Raw genomic sequence first — 26,540 nt, 5'->3', positions numbered from 1 at the left:
CTGGTGCTGGACCGGGCCCGCAAACACCGCATGCCCGGGCCCGCCGGCCCCATTGGTCCCCGCAGTCACATGCAGGGCGGTGGAGGGGCCGCCCGCACCCGCCTTCCGAGCCTCCCTCCTCCGGGCTGAGCGCAGGGAGCGGCCGCGATCGCAGCATGAGCACCCTCAAGGTCTACAGCACCTCGGTCACCGGCTCCCGGGAGGTGAGCGGGGCGTGGGGCGGCGGTGGGGCAGGGCTGGGCTCCCCGGGGGTCCCTTTGCTGGGTGGTTGTCGCCTCCCCATGCCGGGTGTGCCTTCTGCAGCCTCCTGCTGTGCATCACCCCCTGCGTGGTTCCCGTCTGCTTGGGTTTTGGCTCTCTGTGCTGCGTGTCTCCCCCCCAAAAAAAGGGGTGAGCCCCCTGGCTGGGTGTAGGGTGGACTGCGGCCCGTAAGGAGCGGTAGCGCCGTGTGCTGAGTGTCTCCAGCACCCTGGGTGTGTGTTTATCCTTTGAGCTCCTCCCCGGTTCTTGATAACCTGCTTCTTTCACCCCGCGGTTCCCAGATCAAATCCCAACAGAGCGAAGTGACCAGAATCCTCGATGGGAAAAACATCAAGTACGAGCTGGTGGATATCTCCCAGGACAACGCTCTGCGGGAGGAGATGAGGGCAAAGGCAGGCAACCCCAAAGCCATCCCGCCCCAGATCGTCAACGGAGACCACTACTGCGGGGTAAGGCTCCTGCCCTGCCCTGGGGACTGGTACCCTGACAGCTGGGTGCTGTGGAATAATGCTCTGCCCTTGTTTTGGCTCTAAGTGGTGTCAAAACGCCTTCTAAGAGGCATTCCCCGTGAGGCACGCTGACCAGGAGTGGGCTGGGTTAACGGTGGCCTGCAAAAATGGGACCTGTGCTGGGCAGTGGGGCTGTGGGGCTGGCCCTGCCCTGCCCTGCCCCGTTATCCTCCCTCCAACTGGCACCAGTTTGGGCTGTGCTGCCTGATGGGCGGGAGCGTGCAGTGCTTGGGCCGCGTGCCTCTTGTTTGCGAGCAACCCCGTGGCTTCTCCCCGCAGGATTACGAGCTCTTTGTGGAAGCGGTGGAACAAAACACCCTGCAGGAATTCCTGAAGCTGGCCTGAGCCCCAGGCTCCCCTCCCGTCCTGGACTCTACCTGCATTCCTGAGCACCCTCATCTCTGACCACATCCAGTTCCAGGTTGTCAGCGCTGTCCTGGCACCATGACCTGTATCCCAGCACAGGGAAACCCACGACCAAAACTCCTCCTCGCAGCTGCCTACGACTCCCTCCTGCCTGACCCCGGAATCATCTCAGAGGGATCCAAAGAAAGTCTGACGCTCGCTGCGCATGGCCTCTGAACAGAGCTGGGCCTGGCTCAGTCCGCAGCTTCCAGTGCCTCTGTAAACAGCAAAGCCTCTCGGGCTGTGCGAAGTGCGGCTGTCCCTCAGCCCTCTCCTCTGCAGGGAGAGCTTCTGCTTCAGGAGGGAAGGGCTTAAGGTTGCATGTTACTTCCCACTTCCCCCAGTTGCTGTTACAATTGTAAATCCTGCTGCCTCACTTCCTTCATTTTCTTTTTTTTTTTTAATCCCAACTGCACAGATTACGGTGACTAACTTTTTTGTTTTGTTTTAATTTAACGCAGAAATACTGCACAGAGCTGGGTCCGACTGCCCACCACAGAGCAGGCTGGGGCTGAGGTGTAAGGCTCGTGTCCCTTGGCAGGCTGCGTGAGGGGGGATGGATAGGCCCAAAACTGGGACCCCTGCTGCTCCCTCGGTGCCCTCTGCTGCAGCGCGAGGGCTCCCTCGTGAGCATTAATGGCTCAGGGCTGCTCCGGAGCAGCTGCTGCTCCAGCTGTCTTACCTTTCCTTTCTCAGTTGGCTTTTTGCAACCTGGACCAAGTGCATTTTGTTTTCCTGCCAAAAAGCAAGTTTATAACCAGTGTTGTCTTCCGAGATGCTATTAAATGTTACTGTACCTTTCGTGGTGGCACTCGTGGCTTTCTTTTTAAATTGGTTTTATCTCGACTACAGGTTAAACATCCTCCTCCACAACGATTCCGAGTCAGTTCCAGCTCGGAGGAGCTGAGTCAGTTGTGCTCGCTGCTGCAGCTTGACACAAAGACCTGAACACCTCAGATTGCTGCCGCTAATCAAAGGCTCGAGGGGCTTGTCTGAATCCCCTACAGTGCAGTAGTGACAGGTACCTCTCCAGCAGCCCTCTCCTGCATGGGGTAAGAACGACAGCCTGGGGGAGGGACAGCTTCAGACAGACCCACGGGGACAAAAACGAACCTGTAGCGTAAAAATTCCTGGTGGTTTGTAGACTGGCTGACAGCAGAGGGGTGGTGGAAAAGGCTGCTCTGTAGGAGGGTCCCTGGTACACTCCTGGAGGTGGATAAAGAAGGAAGCTCGCTCACAGCTGTGGGGACTGAGTCACTGGTCAGGGTGCTGGTGGTGTTTCCCGTACGAGCAGCGCGTGGCCAAGCTGCATTCGGAGGGGCCTGGGGAAGGCAGAGCAGTTCCAGGGAGTGCTCAGGGGATCCTGCCCCCTTTCTGTAGGTAATTTGGAGTTTACAGAAGTGGAAATTACAGCTCAATAAATGCCAGGAGCCTTTGATGAGGGCTGGGTGGCAGCATGTGCTGGGCCTCTGCGAAAAGGGAACCTGCCTGCAGATGCTGCATTGCGCAGTGGGGGTGTTGTCAGCTGGGAGGCAAGTGGGAACTTGTCGGAGCTGAAATGGGAAGAATGTCTTGGGAAAGGGGCCTGCAGAGCACGGCCCCGGCCCGCAGGAGAGGAAGATGCTTCCCTCTCAGGTTGAAGAGGGAAGAACCCAAGGGCTTGTGCTCTTCTCCGGTGACACGGTGTCCTGTTGCAGCGGGCTGGGAGGGAGGGAGGAAGGAAGGCAGGCCAGCAGCTCAGGGCTGTGGCGGGCTGGTTTGGTGTAGCTGTGAACCTCAGCCCCTCTGGAGCTGGGGGCTGTCCAAGGGAAGAAGCCGTTCACGTACAGGAAACCCAGCAGCAGGATCTGGCTGTGCTGGGTCTGGCTCAGTCCCAGCAGTGCAGTGGCCCAAGGCCATTGCTGGAGACCATATAACTGAGCCTGTTCCTCTCGGGGGTGTAAATGCAGATGAAATCTCGGGGGAGCAGCAGTGTGGAAAGCTGCTACAGAGCCCCTGAGCCCAGCTAGCGCCTGCCCCAGTACTGGCGTAAAGCTGCCAGTCTTCCTGAGCAGGGATCAGCCTGTGTAACCTTCAGCAGAGGTGAGAAACCAGGTCTCTGAGCTGCCAGAAATCCCCTGGGGGAGGTAGGAACCCACCCACGAGGCAGCAGGAGGCTGGGGCTGCCCTGTGGCACCCCGTGCTGAAGGGAGAGGCCAAAGCAGGAGCCCTCCTCTCCGTCCCGGGTAACGGCGCAATGAAATTGGATCTGGAAGGACAACTCTTGCTCTTGCCAACGCAGGGGGAGGTTAAAACACAGCTCACGGTGCGAGGGCAGCAGCTCTAGGAGCTGTTGTGCTGCGTGCAGCCCTGCCCCTCTCGTGGGAGGGGGTCTCTTCTCCGCAGCAACAAGGAGGCACTGGGGATCAGGCCGCACTCCTGCAGGCTCCTGGCGTTGTCTGCGTACACCCTCTGGGGAAAGGTGCTGAGGATTTCATACGAGCCGGAGTCTCCACCCCTAGGAAAGAACAGCACAATCTTTCCTATGCACAAGATCCCCCAAGGTTTTGCTGCGATGCTCTGGCTAATCCAGTTGCAGTTACATAAGAGCAGAGGGAGAGGCGGCTTCTCGAGCGCAGGCCAAGCAGAACAAGGCTTCCTGCCCTCGCTGCACGCAGCCAGGCTGTTCCAGGCTCCCCAGCTGCAGGGAGGCCCTTACATCCCAGCAGTGAGCTCATTGTGGGCTCAGACAGAGGCCAGGGCTGTGGCCTGTGACGGGAGGGGAGAGCAAAGGGATCCCCACAGCCATCTGGAATGGTCCCCAAGGGGATGCGTGAGCCTCTGGGCAGCGTTAAGGGCGTTGGGACATGGAGCTGGCTGAGAAAGGGACAGCGTTTGTCCAGCAGCTGATCCATCGGCTGGCCTGAAGCTGCAGCTCAGCTTCCAGTCTGCACCAACACCCTGGCAATGGTGGCGATGGGCCAGTGAGTGCTGCTGAGCAGCTGGAAGGAAGCAAGGGCAGCGATGGACCTGGGCAGGATGGCGATTCTGAGCGGACAAGAGGCATCGCTTCTGATGTGTCAGCTTCTTGTCAAAGGTGGGTATTAAAAAGGAGCTGGAGTTCCAGGAGTTGGACCCTGATCCTCATGGGTCCCTTCCAACTTGGATAGTCTGTGATTCCCTGAAATACTCTAAGCTGAAACCCTGGCAATGGTGCCAGAGAGCACATCTGGTGCTGGGAGAAGCCAAAGCAGCAGCAGAGGGTGCCCAGGACCTGGGGTGTGGGACTGAGCCCTTCAGCTCAGTGCAGGCTGCTCTGTTTGAAGCACAGCTCCAGAGCCTTGAGCAGCAGCTGCAAAACCTTCCCTGGGGCGTGACAGAGCAGGGTGGGGAGCAAGGAGGGAGGAAGTTCTCACCCTACCTGGCACGGGCGAGGTGCTGGCGCAGGTCCCCTATGGTCTCTGAGAACAGCATCCTCACGATGTACGTCTGCTCCCCGCTCTCAGACTTTATGCGGAGAGTGCAGACTTCAGGGGCAGGAGCCCCAGCCTCTTCGGTTGTCTTTAACCTGGAGGTCAGAAAGCCTCTTCAGCTGAGGAGCCAGGGCTCTGCCAGCAGCACAGATCACGAGCTCTGAACAGGCAGAGCCCCTGGTGTGCCGGGGTAATTGAATTGGGGAGGGGGGCTTCTCATTTAGGAGCATCACTGAGATGAACAAGGCATGGCCTGGCTCTGGGCGAGCAGACTGACCCAGAGACCAAACCACTGCTTTGCTTTCACTGCTGAAATGTGCCTGGATAAGAGGGTTGCTGACCTTTTTTTGCTTTTTTATTTTAGATCAAGATTGTCTGGTAAGATCTTTGCCCTACTTTTTTGATTAAAAATAATCTGCTTGGGGTTTTTTCATCAGCTATTTGGGTCTTGTCTTGCCTGGACGACTAGGAGTGGAAAAAGTGCTGTTAGTGTGACCTCCTGCTTGCACATCGGTTTCCTGGAGGGATTCTCCCATTTAGCAAGCAGCTTTTTTGGATGGTTTTAAATATTTAAGCCTTGGCTTGCTGTCAGGAAAAGTATTTTGCTGCAATAAGTAAATAATGCTTTAAACAATAGAAGCTTTTGTTAGAGATGTGAAAGAAGGAAGGTTTTTCCCAAAAGACCAAACTTGGCCTCTTTTTTTTTTTTTAATGATTTTCAAGGTATCAGATAAATGAGGAAGTAAATGGACTTGCCCAACAGAACCCCCTGAAAAAACCTGCAGTGACTAAACAGGAGGAAGATGAGAGTGTGGCGAGGTGGGGATGGAGGGGCTGTGCCTGTACCTCTTCAGAGCAGACAGTCGGGGTGTCTCCACCACGATCTCTCTGCTGCTCCATGTCCCACCAGAGCCCTGAAACCAAACCAAGCATCACCAGCGCCAGAAAAAAAAACAGGAGCAGGTGCCAAAGTGCCACGTGTGCTCTGGTGGAGCCTCTTTGGGAGGAGAAGGTTACACAGAGCTGAGAGGCCTGAGGAAGGGGCACACGATACCGTGCAGGGCGCTGAGCCCAAGGAATCGCTGCCAGCCTCGTCTGGGTGGTGCTGGGGCCCGCTCATACCTGCTGCCTTGCTCTGACTGGGTCTTGGATGTTGATTGCTTCTCCTCCAGGGGCTGAGGACTCTGAAAGGTTGTTCAGAAACTTCTTCGAGGAGGGTTTGGGACCTGCCAGAGCAGAAGGGAGATGTGTGTGTGCAGTCCTTTCGACGATTCTCCACCAGAATAGACTGATTTGGTGAAAAGAGACCAGATCAGCCAACAGAGAGAGCTCTAACCTCCCTTAGCTAGGCACAGGCTGCCTCTTGGTCTACCTGGCAGCAGCTTGTCTCGCTTTCTGGCCCACTAAATGTTTGATTGTCAACGTAACCAGGGAGTGACTGCAGCCTGTTGAGCTCACACCTGTGATGTGCAACAGGCAGACTCCTGGTTAGCCCTGCTGTGAACAGAAAAAAACTGAAACTATGACTTTATAAGCTTGGAAATGGTTTTCATCATGTGAGGGTGTATTTGTAGGAGTGAGTTCATCTTTCTGTGGTGTCACTGGGCAATTTTATTTTTTTTTCCCACTGCATTTGGCTTTCCAGCCAGTGATGGTATCTAACAGGTATTGCTCTGCTTTGCTGCTAGAAACCAGAAGCAAAATGAGCAATGTGAGGCCTGACCTCAAGTCTCATATCCTCTTGTGAAAGTCTGAAGAGGAATCATTCATTCAGAACAGCCAAGATCGGTCTAGCTGGAAGATGTCCCCCTTTATGGGATGAGCTTGTAGGAGAACTGAAGTGTTTGCAAGTTACTCTTGCCCAGGTACGCACGGTTCCCTTGATATCCTTTGGTGGTAAGGGTGAAGCTAGAAGCAGCTTGGGCTTCAGAGAGGTGGGAGCCAGATATGTTTTGGGAAACCTACTGATCTTCTAGTCTATCATTCATTGTCTTGTTTCATTCTTTAAGACTTAATGGTGAGAAGACACCATGTGCTGGCTGGCTCCTAGTTTTTGAAGCAATACTGGGGCTACTGGTGCAGGGTTTTGACCCAGAAGTGTTGCCTTCTTCTCTGAGACCCCACACCTTCACTTCTTGCTAGCTGGCCTGCCCTGGTGAGGTTTAGATTCTTCTCTTTGGGAGCTGCATTTTCAAGGCAGGTTTAGGAATTTACCTGGGATCTCGTCGGTTTCCTGCACTTTGCTTGATTCTGAATGGCCGACAGCTTGGCCGTGGCCAGGGAAATTCCCTGGAAGGTCTCCCTCCTGAAATACCACATCCCTTTTGTCGGTGACCTGTTGAATTAAGGCCAACTGCTGTAAGCAAATCTGACTGCTGCAGTTCTCACTGTAGCAGAAGACAATACATTTTAGCAACAATCTGGAGCTGTAAGCCCCAAATGAAACAGATGTTTCCTTGGAAGCTGCTCCAGCTGCCCAAACTCAGTGAAATGGGCCATTAACTCCTGGAGGCTAAGAAAGCAAATCCTGGCTGATCACTTGGGGTCCTAAGGTGGCCCGTGAAGTTGTTCATCCATCTCAACAGGCACTGGACAGCTGCCCCCTTTCCACAAGTTGTAAGAAATGTGCTGGGACTTGATTTTTCCTCTATTTCCACACTTAATCATGCTCTCAGGGCGGGAAGGGATGTGAAACCAGCAGGCTGGAGAGGGATTTACTGTCAGACTTGTATTGCTCTGCCTGACAGTAGAAGAAGCTGCAGTGGGGACTGACAGGTGGCTCTAAGAAATCAAGAGGGTGGAGAGTGCCAGCCTGAGGCCCCCAGCACTGGGACAGCTGTATAAATAGGGGCAGTCTTCCTGTCTGGGTTAAAATACTGCCCTGTGGTTTCCAGATGTAGTCAGCTATGAAGGTGTTACAAGGAACCACAGACCCATGAGCCTTGCACAGACCTTCCTCGTCCATTTGATGTTCTAACCACCCCACCTACCAGCTCGTGCTAGCTGTTCTGGCCTTCCACTTCCTTGCGCAGGTGTGCCCCGCTTCCTTCATGGTGGTGGGCAGGTGTGCCACCCCTTTGGCCTGCCTGCTTATGTTTCAGATGCACTTGAAGACCTAATTTAGAGTCTTTTTTTTTAAAAAAAAAAAGACCCAAAAGAACCTCAGGTGGCTAAATGTATTTAAGTTATGGCAAAATAAACTCTCCCTACAACCTTCTTGAGAGACGCTTGTTCAATTTGTTTTTAAAGGCCCTTGCAGGTGAACTAGTTGAGGTTTTTTTGTTGTTGCACAGCTCTTCAGATGCTGCATTTGCTACTTCTCTTCTGCAACGCCTGTTATGTTCTCAGAAGTCTTGATCAGAGCCGAGATTCACCGAGACACAGAAACCGGTCCTGATGCAGAAATGCTCATTTCCTCTAACGGCTCAGACAGGTGTGTTCCTAGCCACCCGCTCCCCAAGACATGCATGCAGAGAACTTAGCTGCTTGCATGCTGTGTTTAGAAGCCTTAAACTCAGTTTGTTGTGTGAAACATCGAGAAGATTGGCGGAAGTGAAAGAAACTGGAACTGTTTTCTTAGGAAGCAGACCAATTTCTTTCAAAAATGTGACGAGAACAGAGCTTTGCACTCTGTACCTGAAAAGGGATGCCATCAGGGTAGCGCGTCTGCAACTCTGAAGGGAAATAGCCATCCATAATATCCTGCAGGCATTGCTGAAATAAAACAAGAGCTCATGGTCATACCTCAGATTTTCTCACTATCTGATGACTAATATTTACATCCTGGGCTGCTCCTGTTTGTGTTGTTACTGCTCTGCAAAATGTCTGCGCCTACGACCCAGATTGTTCATCTCTTAATAAAGCGTGACACAGTTGCACACTAGACTGGTATGCAGGTAGGAACACGGGTGAGAGGCTGGAGGTCTCTGTAGCTGCTCATTTTTAGGATGAGCTCTCACACCCTCTTCTTACATATTCCCTTTCCTGAGACTTAGGCCTAGAGTCACCCTGCTATGATTCACTAATTCCTCTGCAACCATTTCCATACCTGTGTTGATGGTTCCTCGTAGGACCGAAAGGGGCCATCGAACATGACGATCCCATTCTGATACAGAGTAAGAGGGAGGGGTTCCTGCTGTCTCAGCCGGGCACCCTGAGGCGTGTGCTCAATTTGAGAAATGCCTTCTCCAGCCAGCACGTTCAAATCCTTCACATTTTCCAAGATTAAATCAAAATCAATCTCACGTTTGGAAACAACTGCCTCACCTGTGGCAGAAGGAGCAGAGTTACAGAGGGAAGGAGATGCTAGCGAAATCACTTTCACCTCTGGGTGGATGTGTGACTTGCCTTTGAGTGCTAACATACTGGGGCTGCCAGCGCTGCCTCCATTTTTCACCTTTCATACCTTTTGCAAAGCGTGGCGCAACAATCCTGCTGTGGTGCAGGGCTGCCAGGTTTACATGGGCGTGTGCAAAACCACAAAGGCACAGTAGCAGAGAAACAACTCTCCTGCCTACAAGCTAGTTTAACTCTGCTGCTAACGAAGGCGCAGCCAGCTGTTTAGCAATCACATTCAGCAGCTTGTGTTTGGTTGTGATTTCATAAGTGTTGTCCCTTAATCGTGGTGCTACAAAACGCACGGAGGGAGGAACAAGGTGTCTAGGCTGGATAAATGGAATAGGGCAGACTCGATGAAAAAATGTCAGTGTAAACACAGCTGGCTGCATGCTCCCAGTCACCAGCAGATTTCCCCCTCTAAAGCAGATTTCTCTCCTGCTGGGACGCTGCTGAAGATGTTTATTTGAGTGTTTGAGGAGGGCAGCAGGGTAAAGTGGTAGAAGCGTTATAATGGGCAGGAGAATGAGATAAGAAGAGGAAATGAAAGGCATGGCCTTCGTTTTTCTGTTCCGCTTTTCTAAGATCTGAGAAAGGTGAGGCAAAAAAGCTGCCTTAAATAAGAGAGGGGAAATGCTCCCGTAAAAAGGGTAAGTAAACTGAAAATCATGAAAACATTTCTACTGCTTTCCCAGTCTGCATCCAAGGGAGGGATGGATTAGTTAGCTAATATTTGCGCAGCAGTTAGGAAGCAGTATTGGCTGTATAGCCCAAGTATTTTTCTATTTTGTTTTTTCTCTGTTACCACTTCCTAAGAAGCCTCTGCCAAATATGCTTGGACCCTACACAGCACAATCAGGTCCCAATTAAACCACTCACATAGGGGCTGGGAGGAAAGGCAAACAATACTCTCTGATGGAGCCAGACAATATGGCTAAGTTGCTACAGCTACATATATACAAAGCATCTGATTCCATTTTCCACCCATTTTACGTCAGTGTTATTAGAGCAATCAAGCTTCAAACGTTTAGCATATGTGAACTCTCCAGGAAGCAGCTGCTGTGAGGGTATTCTTCCAAATGGCTGAGCCACCAGGTTCTCTCCTCCTTCCTTAGATGGGGCTTGTAAAATATGGGTATATAAAATACCAGTGTTCTGCCTGTCCTAGCTCCTGTTAAATCGTTCCATGTCTCTGTCCCAGAGATGGACTGATGTGAAGACCCAGCACAGGATCACAAATTCTGATGGTCTGCTTATCTACTCTGAGGAGTATCCTACCTTCTCCAAGCACACAGTGGGAGCTAGGATGGCTCACCATGCTTTACCTGGCTTCCAGAGGCTCTTTGCTGGCAGCTCTTCATTTTTGAGTGATTGTAAATCTTCCAGCTGTTCATGCCTCTCTCCAACCCAGATCAGACCATAGTCATTTAGGAACCGCTGTAAAAGGAAAATATGAGCCAGTGTTGTAGATCAACAGAAAACCAGACCTTCAGAAAACTGGAAATGGAAGCCTGAGAGTATTTGGCTGCCATTGTGAGCACCAGAAGCAGAATTGAAAGAGAAAGTTTCTCTGAAGTTTATGTTGCTTTGGCAGACAGATAAACTCTGACAGAATAGAAGTACCAGGCTAAAGGGAGAATGAAACTATCTGTAGTGACACAGTAGTCTCCCAAGTATCTAATAGCTACATAGACTATTTCTGCAGTCCTGGAAATCCAAATGAAGAGGCTTGGAGGAGACTTAAATGTCTGTGTATAAAATAAACATAATAACATACTACCTTGTAGTTCACATCCAACCTGTTCTTTCTTTTCAGAGGGGTGAGGTGAAGATTTGTGATTATCAAAGTGGCAGCTTGAAAAGAACCAAGCAGGCTGGGGCTGCAGCAATCTCAAACCAAAGACAGATGGCTTGGAGCAAGTGAAGCAGGCATCTCACCTCCATCTCCCAGACCTGGGTCTGCAGCTGAAGGCACCTCATTTCCAGATCCTCTGCTGTGGACGAGTCAGGAGCATCTGAAAGGGAAGATTTGTTTTTTCTATGCACAGCCTTAAAGAAGAGCTACAGGTAATGCATGTCCCACAGGGCAGATGCCCCAGCAGTCTGCCTGTACCATAAATGAACTCAAGCCTGTAAGATACAGGAACTGAATGTGAGTTCTGCATGCTGATCCCTGACAACTTGACTTGCGGCACTTTTAGCCTGTTTGTATCTTTCTCAAAAGTACTTATGAATGAGGCTGGTGAAGTTTTATGCTGCAGGAAGCTGATGTGAGCAGTGCTGTTCACAATTATACAATGAGAATTGCTTGGCTTAGTCATAAGAAACTTCTCCGAACATCAGCAGATGTCCACTAAAGCTGGGTCCAGAAACCTAGGCTTAATAGCTGGAACAATGTACGATGAGGTACAAAAGGTGTTTGTGGTTTGACAGGCGTATGTTTCTCTGCTCAGGAAATAGAGAATTCACCACAGCTTTGTGCTAAGAAGATAGTTCAGCCATCGTAGGAAATGTGTCTGGGATCAGCTGGAAAGTTACTGGATTCCAAGGAAGAACTCCAGTGACTCACTCAAAGCTGGGCTCAATTTAGAGGTAGGCTGCCTTACAGGACAAGTGAGCCTGGACCTGCAACTGCAAGCAGATTTTTGGTTTTGCTTAGCTGTGAGTTGTCTTTTTTTTTTTTTTTTTTCTTCCCAGCCTGTTTGAACTCTGCAGTGGTTAGTGGTTTTTTTTTCTTTTTTTTTTTCCTGACCATCCTCAGGTACCTTTGTGGTTGTTTTTTGCTCATGGAAACTTAGTAAGCCATAGAAAATAGGTCAGGAAATAATGTTTGCACTGCACCAGAAAAGCAGAGTAACTGATGAAGTGAGAATCTACCTTGGCAAACAGCACCACGTGTGTAACTGATCTCGCTCACTGAAGAGGCTCTTGGGCTTTTAAGGCAAGGATGGCTCAGAGGGAAGGTCTCCAAGCCTGTTCTGGTGCAGTACCAGGAGACCTGTAACTCTCCCACAGCTGCCAAGGGTAGAAGAATTTTTTTTACCTTCTCCTTTCTGAAGAGTCTTCATTTTCTCTTCAAGTTCAGCAATCCTCCTGTCCTTCAGGACCAGAATGAATAATGACCTTGTTAAGCTCCTCTGCTTTCAGGACCTTGAGGCAGTCTGCATAATTAGTCCTGGCTGGGTGAGTCAGTGCTGCACATACTCTCTCAGATGGGCAAAATCAGGGTTAGAAAGGCTGTATCGCCTCACAAATGTCTTCATCAGGCTCAACTGAGGGCTGGGATATAACACAGTGTCTCAAAACTAGGTGAGGGACATTGAGAACCTATTTTCCTCGCCACCATCTGCATAAGAGATGTGGTCTCATGTCTCCCTGCTTGGGCACAGCTCGTACCCTGAGCTGTAAGTGGCTGATCTAGAAGCCAAACCAGCATCTTCGCAGCCTCTTCTTTCTAAAAACAAATAACAAAAAACAAAACACCCACCCACCCCCAAAAGAAAACCAACAAAAAAACAAACCACCAACAAAAAACCACAGATACCTATTCTGAACTCAGCATTACAAAGAGGCCTGTTTGAAGGCGACTTCACTTTCCAAGCAAAGGGAAGGAAAGAAAGGTCCGAAGTCAAACAGATAATGATATTAGTGCAAGGATGCAGCGAGTCATTAATTCTTAAAGTCACAGCAGGGTCAGCACAGCAAGGACTGTTCAGTCTCAATGTCAAGGACTGATATGACTGCTCTGTTGCTTTGCAGAGGATTATTTGTCTAATTAACAGAGCAGGCTATTTCTGAGCAAGTGCATCGCTACCTTGGCTTGAACAGTTAGAGCAGGACGCAGAACAGGCCTGGTAAAAGCCAGGGATTTTACCTTCAGTTGGATTTCTCGTGCTTGTTTATCTATTTTCTGTTCCAACAGGCTGATTTTTTGCATTATGGATGACGTGAGGTCCATGTCAGTGGGAGCTGCACCTGAAAGCACAAACACAGCACATTACCTCTCTAAAAGGGCAATAAAAGGGCAATTGGTACCGGAGGTAGGTCTGCACCACAGGGGACCCCATCCGAGGACTCCAGTTCTGCCACAGCAGGTGGGACAAGGGGACCTCTGGTGGGTACTGGGTGGAAATCCCTTGGGGGGTAGGGGGATGGCTGCATCACTGACAGCGTGCTGTGTGTGAGAGGGGGAGAGCACACAAATTAGCCCTGACCTGGGGTACTGAGTCCCCAAGACTGTCACTGAGAAGCTGTGAGGGCCCGGAACCCCCTAATCATTGAGGGAGTTGGCCCTGTGTGTTTTTTTCCAGTGTTGTCCCTCTTGAGCAGGAGGGGAGACTGCCTTGCTCTGGGTTCTTTGACCGAGGCGACAGGCTGTCACCTGAGAAGAGGCACAGAGAGCACGGAGGAAAGAAAACAGGTCAGCATTTTGCATGTGACTTCTCCAAAACGAGGTGAAGAAACATGATGGGAACGAGAAGGGAGCAGAAAGCAGAACAACCCAAGCCTGTGCACTCTCAAAATAATAAGAGTACGAGGGCACCCGTTATGGCACAGGACCCAAGGGAACACACGATCTCAGCAGCCAAAAGGAGCGATCACAAAACGGGGCTAGCAGAAGGAGACCGTGACGCCAACACCGAGCATCCTGTGCTGTGCTGCGGGGCTGAGAGCGGTGGCACCGAGCTGAGCCACCAAAAAACTCAGCCTGGGAGGAACAGAAGCCGAAACCCTCGCTGGCAGGGGAGAGGCGGCTTCTGCTCTGAGATCTAACAGAAGGATGTGACCAAAAATGGAACTGTAAAAGGCGATGAAGCTCTAACGCCTGGGGGCTGCTGAGGATGTGGAAAGCCTTTGTTATCTGATGTTGGACACGTAGGAGAAAGAGCCACGATCTCTGCAAAACACGCACGGCGGTTAGAATAGCCACACCAGAAGACGCAAACAACTTAGCTCTGCCCTTTTTCTAAAAACGAGGAGAGAATATGTGGAATCAAGGGATAAATTAGCTAATTTGGGGGCGATTTGCTTGCCGGGCAAACTTCTTAAACAGGACCGAGCAGGCTGCCCAGCCCGCAGCCCTTTTCCTCACAGCCCACCTTCCCGCTGCATATTTCGTGCACCCAGGGCTCGGCCTGGCCCCGAGCAGCAGCGGCTCGGGCCGGGTCCCCCTCAGGGTGCAGCCTCCTCAGTGCTCCCCGGGCCTCCCTCAGCGCCCCGCCGCCATCTTGTGTACCGCCCGTTGCCGCGGCGACGCCGCGCCGCTGCCATTGGCTCAGCGCCGGTCACGTGGGGGCAGAGAGGCCGCTCGGGGACTACAAGTCCCGGCATGCACCACTTCGCCCCCCCCCCCCCCCCCCCCCCCCCCCCCCAGCCCTGCACGCCAGCCCCATTATGGCCATTTTTAAACTTTTTTTTTTTTTTGCTTAGGGGTTTCTTCAACGCTTCGTGGCGCAGCGAAGGGCAGCTGAGCTGAGATTTCCTCTACCTAACCCCTTCCTGTGCACCCCTCCCAGTCCACAGACACGGTCTGCATCCTCAAGCTGGCCCATAGGCATCACACACTGCACAAATTTTCTGTTTTTTTGGCACAAATTTACCCTATTTTTGGCTCAAAGCTGGGTCGGCCGAGCCAGCACCTGTGCCTGCAGCCGTGGCTCTTCCAGAGGGCCCTTCACCTGCATGTCACCATCCCACTGCCATGTCCCTCTGCTCTGTGCAGAGCTCGGCCTCGCTTCCTGGAGAGGAGCTGCACTTTTTTTATGGCACATTTGCTGTCTGCAGACTTCCATTTTGTCAATTCTGTACCATGCAAATATGAACTAAATAAAGCGAAGTTGTGCTGCTGCACTCAGATGCTGTCGGCACTGGGTGGGCTAGGCTCACAACTGCATGTGCTACACAACTGCAAAACCAAGACAAGTGCATTTCACACCCATGCTTGTCACATTTTGTCAGCTTTACGTATTTCAACTTGTCTTAAAATAACCCTCTTAGTTTCCTGCTTCTGCAGTGAGACGGGTGCTGGAGCTCAGAGACATGCTGTGAGCAGTGGGGTGTCGGGGCTGGAACGAAGCCTCATCCCCATGCATTGCCTCGCTCAGACCTCCCTGTCACTGTGTGACCGAAATTCAGAGCAACAGCTTGAGCCCAGCTCCTGTCCTGAGCTGCAGGGGAGGAGGTTTGTTATGAGGTGCGATGTTTGCAAACCCTCCTGGTGCAGCTGGAGGTTTTAACCTGTAACAAGCACTGGCATGGGGCTCATGACAAGAAACCCCCCTGGGGGCAGACCTCAGCCCAGGTTTGTTGTGCTGCAGGCAGTGTTAGATGGTGTGGGAAACAGGAGAGCAAGGGGCTCGCTGCCTTTAATGGAGACAGTGCCTGGGACATCCCACTCAGGGCATCATCCCCACCTGCATGTCCCTCATGTCATCCCATGAACATTCTCCCTTGCAGCATCAGCAGCCGTCCTGGTGCCTTGCCCGAATCACCATGGGTTCAATTCTGGCTGCCCTTCTGGGTGGCAAGGCATGCTCAGCAGCGGCAGCATAGGGAAGGAAGGTGTGATTGGTGAGATGGGGTCACGGCTGCACTTTAAAGCCTCTGACTGCAATCCCCGTGAGCAGATGAGGAAGCGTCACAGCAAACTGCACCGAGCACCGACCATGCAGCCCCTCCAGCGTGCCCACCTGATCCTCCTGCTTGCCCTGTTCGCCCTCTGCTTGGTAAGAGAAACTCCACAGCCCAGGGGGGCTCAGGCACCCCAAAAGCTGGGGGGCAGCCAGATTGGTCCCTTGGGTGTGGAAGCAGTTGGGTGGGGGTTAGCCTTGGAGGGTTAACCAGTTATCTGGTGGGAGAATTTCTGCCTTTAGCAGGAAAACAGCGTTGTGTTTCCTATTGGAATTTAACCCTGGCTGTCTTACTAGGAGCTTTCCACTGTAGTCTGCAAAGTTTAAATACTGCTGTACGTTGCTTTTTTAAGTGTTTTTTGTTTAAGGGCGTGGTATGTATCTATTATCTTGGTACTTCTTAGCCCTCTGCCCTATCTGGCAGCCTCTCTTTCGCATGCTAGCCCCAACCCTCTCCCCATCCCATGCCTAGTTCAGGGATGCTGAGCATGGCAGTGGGGCTGGGGGGATACCAGGCATGGCCATGGAGACTTCTGGCACAACCGTGGGGCTGTGGGGATGCTGGGCACAGATGGAGGGTTCCTTCATCTCCTCTCCCCTCTGTAGGTTGTTTTCTTTCCAGTGAGGAGGAGAGAACCTCATGGCACTGCGGGCTGTCCCCATCCTCAGCATTGTTCCAGCTCCAGAGGGACCCAGTGGGGCTGAGAAACAGCGAAACGCACTGCTGCTTGCTTGCACCAACCCCCCCAAAAAAGTGGTTCTGTGCAGCCAGGGCAGGAGGAATTCAAGCAAATACCCTAATTTGAAGGGAGGGTCTCTTCAGAGAGGGAAGGAAACTGCCCTGAAATTTCCACCCCAGCTGCGTTACCGTTTCACGCAATGGCTGCAATGCCACTGCTTGCGACAGCCTGTGGTGCCAAGAGGAAGGGGTTCTCTCCTCCTCATCGCTGGTTCCAGCACGGGGCTTTCCCAGCTCCGTTTCTGTGCCCCACATCCTCCACCCCAGGGCTCGCAGACCCCATGTCCCCAGCCGCTTCTTCAGAGTGGCGCGCACAGGAGGAGCCCACCCCCTCACTCCTGCTCCCCCACTCCCAATTTCTAACAGCTCCGGGCTAGAAATGTGGTAACGGCGTGGCGAGGGCTTGTTTCGGGCTTCGTGTTTGGGCTTCTTCATGCATATCTTGCTTCATGCAGAGGGAAAGCCCAGAAGCTGACTGATCTGTGTGCGGCCGGGCAGAGAGGAGACCACGCGTCCTGTCTGGCACCGGGGCACCACCTGATGGGTCTCGGGAGGGGATTTCCCCCCAAGGTGCTGAGCCATTCCTGACTGTCCCCTTTTCTCTTCCAGCCCTTCATCCAGGCGCAGGACAAGGCGGGCAGTGGTGTCCCCAACAACAACAGCACCATGCCTCAGAGCAACCTGAGCCCGCCGGGCAGCACCCCCGCCATCCTCCTCCTCGCGCTGGGGCTGGCTGCAGCCTTCCTCCAGCAGCTGCCCTGAGGGGGAGCCTCCGTCCCTGCCCTCCCCGTGTCTCCCCATGAAGACGCCCCCAGGACGTTGTCCCCCTGCCCCGCCATGCCTGCAGTGCCCCCGCCATGGCCACAGCCTCTGGCAGCCCCAAAGCTGCTCGGCCCTGGAGCGGGAGCGCTGCAAGACTTTGAGAAATAAAATGTGGAGGCTTTGAGGTATGTGTGGAGGCTTTGTGGTATTTCTTTATGGCGTTATTGTGCTGCGGTGGGTGTTTATTTTGATGTTTACACTGAGGCCGGGCCCGCTGAGGGGCCCCACGCCTCGCAGAGCCCTGAGGCGCGGGGCAGGAGCGCAGCGCCCCCCTCAGGCCTGACGGATCCGCCCCCAGGCCGAGTGCTGGCCTATCGCAAGGCGGCCCGCGCCGTGCGGACCAATGGGACGGCAGGGCTCGTGCTCCTGACCAATCCGGCGCGGCTTGTCCCGGCCCGGCGGGCTATATAAGGGCGGGCCGAGGCGGCGGCCATTTCCTGAGGGCGCCGCGGGCGGTGCCGGGCGGTGCCAGCTCCGGGGGCCCGGTGCCGGCGCCGCCCGAATAGGGCACGGGGGGCTCCGCCATGGTGGGAGCCGCAGTGTCTGGGGCTTGAGGGGCCTCCGGGCTCGGCCAGACCCCGCTGTGTGCCCAGTGACACGTCCCCAGGGCACCTCGCAGCGCTTGGGGTCCTCACCCTGCTGTGCCCCTATAGAAGCGGTGGGGGAGAGGGATCCACAGCCCCTTCCCCTTCACAGCACCCGGACACGCCGCGGTGTCACCTCGCTTCTCCCAACCCAGATTTGGGCGCTGCGTGGGGCCCTCGGACACTAGAGGGCACCCAGGGAGCAGGATCGGGCCCCAAGCGTGGGGATGGGGGCGAGGTAGCAGCTCCCTGGCGTGGGGGGAGCCGGGCAGCGGCCAACACCAGGACGAGGAAACCAAACTCAGGCATTGCTGGCCTCCTGAGGGGCCGTATCTTACACACGTACATAAATACAGTTCACAGGGATTGGGGTGGGGAAGGGTCTGCCCTCCAGGGCGTCCCATGGGGTCGGCAGCGTGTCCTGGAGGGCTCCTGGTGATGGAGGTGGTCGCGGGCGTCCTTCACAGCAGCAGCCGGGGCCGAGGGGTGTCCGGGGGGACAGGGGCAGCCCCCCTACAGCTGCGGGGATGCTGCCGGTGTCCCCGTCCTGCCCCGTGGCACTTCTCGGCACCGGGGCCACGCCGCCCCTCATAGCACCTGTACATCCCAAATCTGCGTGGGTCGCTCCTCGGCCGCGTCCCAAATGATGGCGTGGTCCCGGTCGTACGATCGGCCGCCTGCGGAAAGGAGAGGGTTGGGGAGGGCAGAGCAGCTCGGTGTCCCGTTTCCACGGGGTCCCGGCGCCGCGGCCTCACCCTTGACGTCGAGGATCATGTCCTCGAACATCTGGCTGCGGATCCGTCCCTGGGCGTCGATGCTCCAGGTCTGACGCGGCATCCGTGTCTCGGACCAGAGCACGGCCTTGGAGCCCTTCGCAGCCGGCCCGATCACCTGCAGGCTCATGGTGGGGGCCACCTGCGGGGACCAGCGGTGGCCACGTCAGCCCCGTCCCCTCCACCCCGTGAGGCTTCGAGCCTGGAGGGGTCCCTGCCAAACGCAGCTGGGGTGGGGTGGGACGCGGGAAAGGCAGGAAAGCAAACGAGGGGTGGGGATGATTGGGGTGATTATAGCCCTCAGGTGGGGCTCAAATGCCTTCCTGGCTCCAGGGGGAGAGCGAATCAAGGTGTCTTTGGTGGCGAGGCTGAGGTTAGCCCAGGAGAAAGCTGCTGTGAGCCCTAAAAGATCACTTTGGGGTGCGGCACCCGGGTCCCCTCTGGCTCTACGGCGCGGCTGTCACGCAGCGAGCCCTGACCTGGTTTTTGAGCAGCCCGTCCTCGTAGTACCAGACCGAGCTGCTCTGCTCGCTCAGGCTGGAGACCACCACGCGCCCGGCTTTCATATCCTCCACGTCGTCGGGGACGGACAGGTAGAGCTCCAGCTCCTTGCTCCTGATGCGGAAATAAATCCGTCTCTGCCAGGAGAGAAGCCAATTTTGTTCGGGTTCTGCGCACCGGGGACCCCACAGCACCCAAAACCCGCTCTGTGCCGTGTCCCCGCGCTGCTGGGGTGATGGATGTGGCCCTGGCTTGGCTCTTGCAGCTTTTTTGGGCACGGCAACCCCTGCCATGACGCCGGGACGTTGTGCAAGGCGTTTGTCCCCGGGGAGGGTTTCGCCACGGCGGCGGCCGCTCCCAGGGCAGGGAGCTGGGTGCCAAGGACGGGCTGGCACCGAGGGGGACCCCAAGGTCACGTCCCACTGCCTCATCCAAGCCCCTTGCGTCAGGGCTGGTGACTCAAGCTCCTTGTGAGCCACCTGCCCCCCGGGGCTGCTTTTGGGGCTCCCTGGGTGCTCACCTGGCGGATGGGGTAGAGGGACCCCACATGCTGCAGCCCGCTGTACGTCAGCCAGTTGGTGATTTCGGTGCAGTCCAGCAGCCACTGGCGGCCTCGGAAGTCGCCGTGCTCGCACAGCACCCAGCTTTTGGGAAAACTTGGTCAGCCCGGGCACCCCCCCCCTTGAGCACCCCAATTGGGGCAAGGGGAGAGCGGGGCCGGGGCTCACTTACATCCCACCCTTGACGCGCACGGACAGCACGTGGTTGTTGAAGCCCTCCGCCTGCAGGCTCCGCACCTCGCTGTTCAGCTCGATCTCCTTCCCCTCGAAGCACTCCAGCCCGTGCAGGAAGATGGAGGGCTCGGAGAAAAACTGCGGGATAGGGGCAGGAGGTGAGGGGAGAGGGGGGGGAAAGCAGGGGGAGAGAGCACCCGTGGGTGCAGGAGGGATCCGAGGATGGAGAGCCAGCACTGGGGTAGGCACGGGAGGGGAAGGAGGAGGTTCCTGGGGGTTTCTGCCCCAGCAAAGGGAGAATTGTAGGATTATAGGATATCCCCAGCTGGAAGGGACCCACAGGGATCAAGTCCTGGCACCACACAGGGCTACCCAAAAATTCAGACCGCCACTCACCACCGGGACCTTCTTCAGGGAGCGGATGGTGGCCGAGGACAGGCAGCCCATGGCGCCCAGCGTCGGGTACTCGCCCTCGGACAGCACGTGCTGCTCCCCGGAGAACTCCCGGCCATCGAACAGGATCCAGCTGGCGGAGAGGATGAGCCCGGGCTGACGTGGCCACCGTGCCGGGTGGGTGTCCCCTGCCCTCCCAGCGAGCCCCCACGGGTGCCAACCCCACTCCCGGTTCTCCCTGACACCCGTGGGTGGTGGGGCACCCTCTTTGTCCCGGTCCCTATCCTGAGGCAGCGAGTTCTGGGGTGTCCTACCTGCCCCCACGGACCCTGCAGGATCGGGGCACGAAGCTGTCGGGCAGGGAGCCCTGCTCCTCCTCGAAGGCGAGGTGCTCCCCCAGGAAATCAGGCTCTGAGAAGAGCAGGATCTGGGGAGGGGGGCACACAGGGGCTCGGTGACGGGGGCGATCCCACAACGGCTGGCATCGCACCGAGGGACCCCGTGCACCACCCCGTACCTTGGAGACGAAGTGCAGGTTGTGCTCCCCAACCTGGAAGCAAACACAGAGCGGGGTTGGCCGGGGTCTCACCCACCCGGGGGGCACCCATGGGTGCCGGGGGGGGGGGGTGTCTGGGTGCTCTCACCTGCAGGATGGGCTGCGCCGAGGCGATGCGGCAGTCGGCAGCGCCCCAATCCTCGCAGTTGCGGTACACCCCCTTCTCCAGGACGTACTGCTCGCCCGAAAAGTTGGGACCCTCGTAGGCCACCCACCTGCCGGGGGGGACGTGGGTACAGGCTCAGGCTCGGTCCCTTTGTCCCCTCTGTCCCCCCCAGACCCTGTGCCCGCACTCACACGCCGCTCAGCACGTGGATGGACTGCGTGACGGTGCCGTAGCCGGCCAGCTGCGTGTCGGGGAGCGCCTCGCTCAGCTCCACGCTGGGGCCCTCCTCGAAATCCATGGCCTCGAAGAGCACCAGCGCCGGGTCGGAGAAGTCCTGCGGGGACAGAGGAACCCCCCCAAAAGTCCTTGGTTTGTCGTGGGGAAGGGGCTGTGGGCTGGGTGCTCTCCATCCCCACATCCCCTAACATAACCCACATGGGGTTAGGGGCCGGTGGGAGCAGCTCTCTGCCCCCAGCCCCCTGCGTGCGATGAGCCTGGGGGCTCTCAGCCCGTGCCCGGATGGGGGACGAGGACAGGACAGGGCGGGTGGCTCCATCCCCACGCGGTGCCCTCACCGTCCGTATGAGCCGTAGGGACACCAGCTCCTTGTTGTAGCCGCCCCACTGCCTCCAGTCGTGGTACTCCCCTTCCTCCAGCAGGTACTGGTGGCCTCGGAAGCCCTCCTTCTCGTAGCCAACCCAGCTGCGTGCAGACACGGGGGCAGTGAGGTCCCCCCATCCCCAGGACACGGGGAAACTGCCCCAGTGCCACCCTCCTTGCCATGGGGACACTGCTCCCGATCATCCCCCAACCCCAGAAAGCTCCGTCCCCTTCCAGCTCTGCCTTCCCACGCCTCTCACCAGCCGCCCAGGACGCGCAGGGAGCCCAGGGTGGGCAGCGCCAGCCCGGGCAGGTTCCTCAGGTCGTAAATATCTCGGTTGACGGCGGAGCTGCGGCCCTGGAAGCCCGCGGCCTCGTAAATCAGCACCTGCGGCTCGCCGGGACGCTCCACCACGGGGCAGCCCTGGAGGGAGAGGAGCCCCGGTGAGGAGGAGGAGGTGGCAGGGGGGGAGATATTTGGGATGCAGCCCCCCCCGGCAGGCAGCGCTCACCAGCCGGATGGGGTGCAGGGAGCAGATGGCCGGATCCTTCGCTCCCCACGCCTTTAAGTTGGGGTACCCGCCCGGCTCCAGGACGTAGGGGTCGTCGTCGAAGAAGGGCTTGGAGTAAACCAGCCAGCTGGGGAAGAAGCACCCAAAGGCTCGAGGGCGGTCGCCGGCACCCCGGGGTGGCGGCACCCCGGGGGTGGAAGCTCCCCGATCCCAAATCACCCCGCTCACAGGCCCGAGTGGACGATGATGGAGGAGGCGGCGAGCGCCTGGCCGCCCGCGCGCGTGTCCTCGGCCGAGTCGGTGAACTTCAGCCGGGCGCCCTCGCCGTTCTCCTCCGCAAACAGGCTGATCTCGGGGGTGCGGTAGTCCTAACGGGAAGGGGGGGTGGGAGCGGCATGAGGGGGACCCCCAGCACCCTCCCTAATTTTCTGGGTGCCGAGGGAACGAGGGAAGGGGCCGTGCGCTCACCCGCACCACCCTCTTGAAGGAGCCGATGCGGAAGGGGCGGCCGCCGCGGGGCTCCGTGCCCTGCCCGTAGGCTGTCCAGGGGTTGTCGATCTCCACGTCCCCCTCCGCCAGCACGCACTTGCGCCCGTGGAACCGTGGCTTCTCGTACATCACCCACCTGCCAGCGGGGTGGGAGTGGGAGGGGAGCATCCCCCACACACCCCCGGGGAATTTGGTTACCCCGTGCGCCCGGCCCTGGGTAATGGCAGGGTGCGGGACGCGGCCGGCGCGGCCACCGGGAGCCTCCGGCGGCACAGCGGGGTGGGGACATCAGCCAGCACCGTGCTGGCTCGTGGCCACGGTCGTTAGCAGCAGCAGGATGGCCACTGATGAACCCCGGGTGGCGACCTGGGGGCCCCCACCCCGGCCACGGGCAGCGCTGCCCCAGCCCAGCTCTCCCTCCGCGTCCCCACGCCACCACCGGCCCCTACCCGCCACGGATGACCCTGATGGAGATGGTGTGCGAGAGCTCCCAGGATGTGGCATCGGGGACGTCACCCCAAATCTCCCTCCTGTGTCCCGTGAAGCCGGCCTCGGAGAAGAGGACGATCTGGGAGAGGTGACAGCAGAGGTGCTGTGGCACCGTGGCACCGGGACCCCCAGCCCGGCCCCCAGCCCCGTGCCCCATACCCCGTACCTTGCCGGGTCTCGTGTTGATCTTCTCGAAGCTCTCCTCGTCCTCCTGCTGCCAACGCCCGAGGACAGCGACCCGTGAGGGGTGCAGGGGGACGTCGCCCACACCAGCCATCGCCGCAGCCCCAGCCAGCAGCAGCCGCGGCCGCACGTCTGCAGCCTGCGGATCCCTCCCAGCGCCCCGAGCAGCCACACCTCGAGCATTCCTGCACCTCCGGGACGGCCTCTCCGCCCGGACCCTGCCCTCCATCACCTGGCCCAGTACCTCCCATCGCCGGTACCTTACCGTCCCAGTGCCCTCCTGTCACCTGTCCCAGTGCCCTCCTGTCCCAGTACCCTCCTGTTACCCATCCCAGTGCCCTTCCATCACCCATCCCAGTTCCCTTTCATCCCAATACCTTCCCATCCCCTCCTGTCACCCATCCCAGCACCTTCCCGTCCCAATCCCTTCCCATCCCAGTACCCTCCCCTCGCATCGGGACCTTTCCCATCCTGACCATTCCTCTGGGAATCACCAGCCGTGGGCTGGAGGCAGGGGAGAAGCTGCTTGGGGGATTCAGACATGCCATAAAGCCAGACCCCACCACCTCCCGTGCACCCAGCAGGGCAGAGCACCCCCAGGAGCTGTGGGACGGGCGTCACTCACCGGCACATCACCGGGACACGGCTCCGTGGTGCTCTCCGGCTCTTCGGTGACAGACTGGATGTGACCAGGACTCGGGGCTTGCAGCTCGGCCACCTCAGTGCCGGGGTGCTCAGCGGGGGGCGAGCTCTGGTCCCGCTGCTCCCTGTAGGGTGGGGTGGGGGCGACGAAGCGGCTGTAGAGCACGCTGTTGTCCAGGCGCGAGTAGGGCTTGGCCTCGTCCGCCGCGGCCGCCCGGTGCTCCAGGAAATCGGAGAGCAGCGCCATGCCCTTCAGGACGTTCCCTCGGAACAGCACGCTCCGCTCCCCCGCCGCCCTGCCCGGCGCCGCTTTGCTTCTCTCCTCTGCTCCCTCCAGCTTGGGTCCCCCCCGGAGCGTGTCCAGCCCCCCGGTGCCACGGCGAGACCCCCGCGACGCCCTCTCCCCGGGGCTCAGGTAGGGGTTCTCGATCTCCTCCTCCTCCTCCTCCTCTTCCTCCTCCTCCTTGAGGCTCCTGGAGCTCTCCAGGGGGGGCTCTGCCCGCTGCCCCCCGCCGCCCCTCGCCAGGAGCTCCCGCAGGGCATCGGGCAGCGAGACGGGGGCGCGCGGGGCCACGCGGTCCTCGTGGATGGGCGGCAGCGCCGCGCAGCGACCCAGCGCCGAGGGCCGGGGCTGGCGAGGAGCCTTGGGTGCCTTCCGCATCTCCGAGGGCTCCATGTTGCGCAGCGTGTCCACGAAGATCTCCATGTCCACCACCAGCTCGGGGTCCTCCTCCGCCGCGTCCGGGGGGCTCTCGGGCAGTGGGGAAGGGGCTGGGGGGTTCTGCGGGGGCTCTGGGGTGCGCTCGGGCTCTGGGGTGCTCTCGGGTTGGGGCTCTGGGGTGCTCTCCGTGGGAGGCTCAGGGGTGGTCTCCATGGGGGGCTCTGGGGTGCTCTCAGGTTGGGGCTCAGGGGTGCTCTCCATGGGGGGCTCAGGGATGCTCTCAGGCCCTTGGACCATTTTTTGAGGGTCCCCCGACATCTCCCCCTCCTCCTTCTCAGCTTCTGCACCCTTTGGAGATGCTCGTGCTTCAGGTAAGGGCTCAGGACCATTGCTCACCTCCAAGGAGAGGTTTTCGGGGGTGCCATCAGCTCCCCCAGAGCTCTCTGTCCTGGGCGGCGTGGCCAAACCAGTGCCGTCCCCATCCACCACCGTGCTTCCCTCTCCCACACCAGCCTGATCTGCCTGGCTGCCGACGTCCTCCGGGGGCTGCTGGGCACTGGTTTTACTGGTTTGCTGGTCCTGGGGCCTGTCGCCATCTCTTGACGCCGCCTTCACTGTCACAGCCTCACCTTGCCTCCAACATTTTTCCCCGGGGGCTCCCCCAGCACCCGAGGCACCCGGCGAGCTTCCCGTGCGTGCCGCGTCCTCGGCGGAGCCACCAGCACCCTGCTCGCAGCTCTCCCTCTGCGACGGGGCCGTGGGGGTGCCGGCAGCCTTGTGCACCCCGTTTTGGGTTCTCCTCCCCTCTGCGCCCCCCGGCTTGCTGCCGGCTCCCTCCTTGCCCCCCCGCAGCACCGTGACGTGCCTGGCCCTGGGCTCGGATGCGCCGGGGCCACCACGGGGCGAGCGGTGGCAGGGGGCTGCGGTGGCCGCGGGGTTGGCGGGGAGGAGGGCGCCGTGCATGTAGCTCTCCCGGTGCACGGGGACGTCCTGGGGTGCAGCTGTGTTGTTGTCACCCCCCTGCTTCTCGTCTTTCTTCCGGGGTTTCTGAGCGGGCGAGTAGACCTGCGAGAAGACGGGGCCGTGCGCCGTGAAGTCCTTGAGGACGCCGACGGAGGACGAGCAGCTCCGGGGTGCCACCGGGGCCGGCCCGGTCGATGTCTTCTCCACGATCTCCCTCTCCCAGGCCTGCAGCAGGAGGGAGACGCGGGAGGGGCTGCCGTCACGGCCCCCCCCGGCCGCCGTCTGCTCCAGCCGTCGCGACACCAGCGAGACTTTCTGGAAGCGGGACCGGCCCTCGGGTGCCGGCGGTGGTTGCTTCATGCTCAGCTCGGTGCTGGAGGCGAGGCCCCTCGCCTTGCTGGGCCGCAGCGTTGAATCCATGCCGGGGGGGCTGCAGCCCCCGCCACCACGCCTGGGCCCCCGCTGAGGTGCTGGGGCTGTGGGGAGAGGCACCAAAATTCAGACTCTGGGGTACCCGAGCTGAAACCCTTTGTGCCAACCTCGTGCCCACCCCTCTAGACCCTAAACCATCCCATACATCACTTTTAGGATATTTTAGGGAGGATCCCGTACATACAGGAGGTGGTTTTGGCGATGCCAAATGCATCTCAAGCATCTCTCGGGATGCTCACGCCCTCCTGGCACACGCAGGAGGTGTGGGGCACCACCCTCCCCTCTGCCTGCACGTCCCGGCGCTCCTGCGGCCAGCACGCGGGGAGCCACACCGCGCCGCGCCACCGAGGCAGGATGCGGCCAGCCCGGGCCATGCCCCAGGCTCGGCCATGCCCCGAGCTGCGGGATGAGTCAGGAGGGCGCAGGGCTGAGCCGAGTCAGCAAGCACAGCAAACAAACAAGCCCAAAAAATAACAGGGAGGCAGCTCCGCGGGGTGAAAAGGCTTCGCCGGGGCTGTGCCGCGGCCGCTGCACCCACGGGGTTTTGCAGGAGGAGGTGGGGAGCTGGGCAGTGCCCTCCCTGCATCGGGGCCAAGGTGGGGTGCCTACAGCCACCTCTGCAGCCTCATCAGCACGAGAAAACGAGCTCTGCTAATTACCCACCGCTTGCACCCTGAGCAGAGTGGGCACCCAGCACCCAGCTCCTGCACCGGGCATCACCTCCCGGCCCTTGGTGCGTGCCAGGGAGGTCACGGGCACCCCGGGGCCCT

At 58.0% G+C, this 26,540-nt stretch overlaps 3 protein-coding genes and 1 long non-coding RNA gene across 9 annotated transcripts; 2 read left to right on the top strand and 2 right to left on the bottom strand.

Moving 5' to 3' along the window:
- Nucleotides 1-45: 45 nt before the first annotated feature.
- SH3BGRL3 (SH3 domain binding glutamate rich protein like 3) lies at nt 46-1,976 on the top strand. The gene is made up of 3 exons (XM_068657655.1): nt 46-203; nt 543-710; nt 1,050-1,976. Exons 1-3 carry the CDS (start codon nt 156-158, stop codon nt 1,113-1,115), a joined length of 282 nt encoding a protein of 93 aa, XP_068513756.1. The 5' UTR covers nt 46-155; the 3' UTR covers nt 1,116-1,976.
- UBXN11 (UBX domain protein 11) lies at nt 1,561-14,195 on the bottom strand. 2 transcript variants are annotated; one of them, XM_068657653.1, is made up of 12 exons: nt 14,062-14,195; nt 12,837-12,937; nt 12,006-12,060; nt 10,901-10,977; nt 10,288-10,399; nt 8,676-8,893; nt 8,264-8,341; nt 6,842-6,962; nt 5,750-5,853; nt 5,474-5,541; nt 4,576-4,722; nt 1,561-3,672 (listed from the first exon to the last, which is right to left on the bottom strand). In XM_068657653.1, the coding sequence occupies exons 1-12, from the start codon at nt 14,072-14,074 to the stop codon at nt 3,498-3,500; spliced, it is 1,269 nt and encodes a 422-aa protein (XP_068513754.1). In that variant the 5' UTR covers nt 14,075-14,195; the 3' UTR covers nt 1,561-3,497. The 2 variants fall into 2 exon arrangements, with proteins under 2 accessions (XP_068513754.1, XP_068513755.1); XM_068657654.1 differs by lacking the exons at nt 12,006-12,060; nt 14,062-14,195 and having other exon boundaries at nt 12,837-12,939.
- On the top strand, nt 3,802-17,280 carry LOC137842944 (uncharacterized). Of its 5 annotated transcripts, none has more exons than XR_011089279.1 (5): nt 3,821-4,251; nt 10,779-12,145; nt 12,885-13,056; nt 13,273-15,687; nt 16,940-17,280. It is a non-coding gene; the product is annotated as an uncharacterized lncRNA (long non-coding RNA). The 5 variants fall into 5 exon arrangements; XR_011089280.1 differs by having other exon boundaries at nt 3,870-4,251; nt 10,779-11,029; XR_011089277.1 differs by having other exon boundaries at nt 3,802-4,251; nt 10,779-13,056.
- Nucleotides 17,281-17,875: 595 nt separating this feature from the next.
- CRYBG2 (crystallin beta-gamma domain containing 2) lies at nt 17,876-25,903 on the bottom strand. Its single transcript, XM_068658156.1, has 18 exons — nt 23,698-25,903; nt 23,056-23,103; nt 22,850-22,968; nt 22,380-22,536; nt 22,140-22,279; nt 21,912-22,038; nt 21,660-21,823; nt 21,375-21,501; nt 20,991-21,133; nt 20,782-20,908; nt 20,655-20,687; nt 20,452-20,564; nt 20,141-20,270; nt 19,743-19,882; nt 19,531-19,654; nt 18,989-19,147; nt 18,492-18,651; nt 17,876-18,413 (listed from the first exon to the last, which is right to left on the bottom strand). The coding sequence occupies exons 1-18, from the start codon at nt 25,756-25,758 to the stop codon at nt 18,325-18,327; spliced, it is 4,161 nt and encodes a 1,386-aa protein (XP_068514257.1). The 5' UTR covers nt 25,759-25,903; the 3' UTR covers nt 17,876-18,324.
- Between the last annotated feature and the right edge of the window lie 637 nt (nt 25,904-26,540).

The sequence above is a fragment of the Anas acuta genome, chromosome 21 (genome assembly GCF_963932015.1).
Source record: "Anas acuta chromosome 21, bAnaAcu1.1, whole genome shotgun sequence".
NCBI classification, from domain to species: domain Eukaryota; kingdom Metazoa; phylum Chordata; class Aves; order Anseriformes; family Anatidae; genus Anas; species Anas acuta.
Note: the sequence above shows the minus strand (reverse complement) of the source record. Positions and strands in the feature narration are given on the sequence as shown.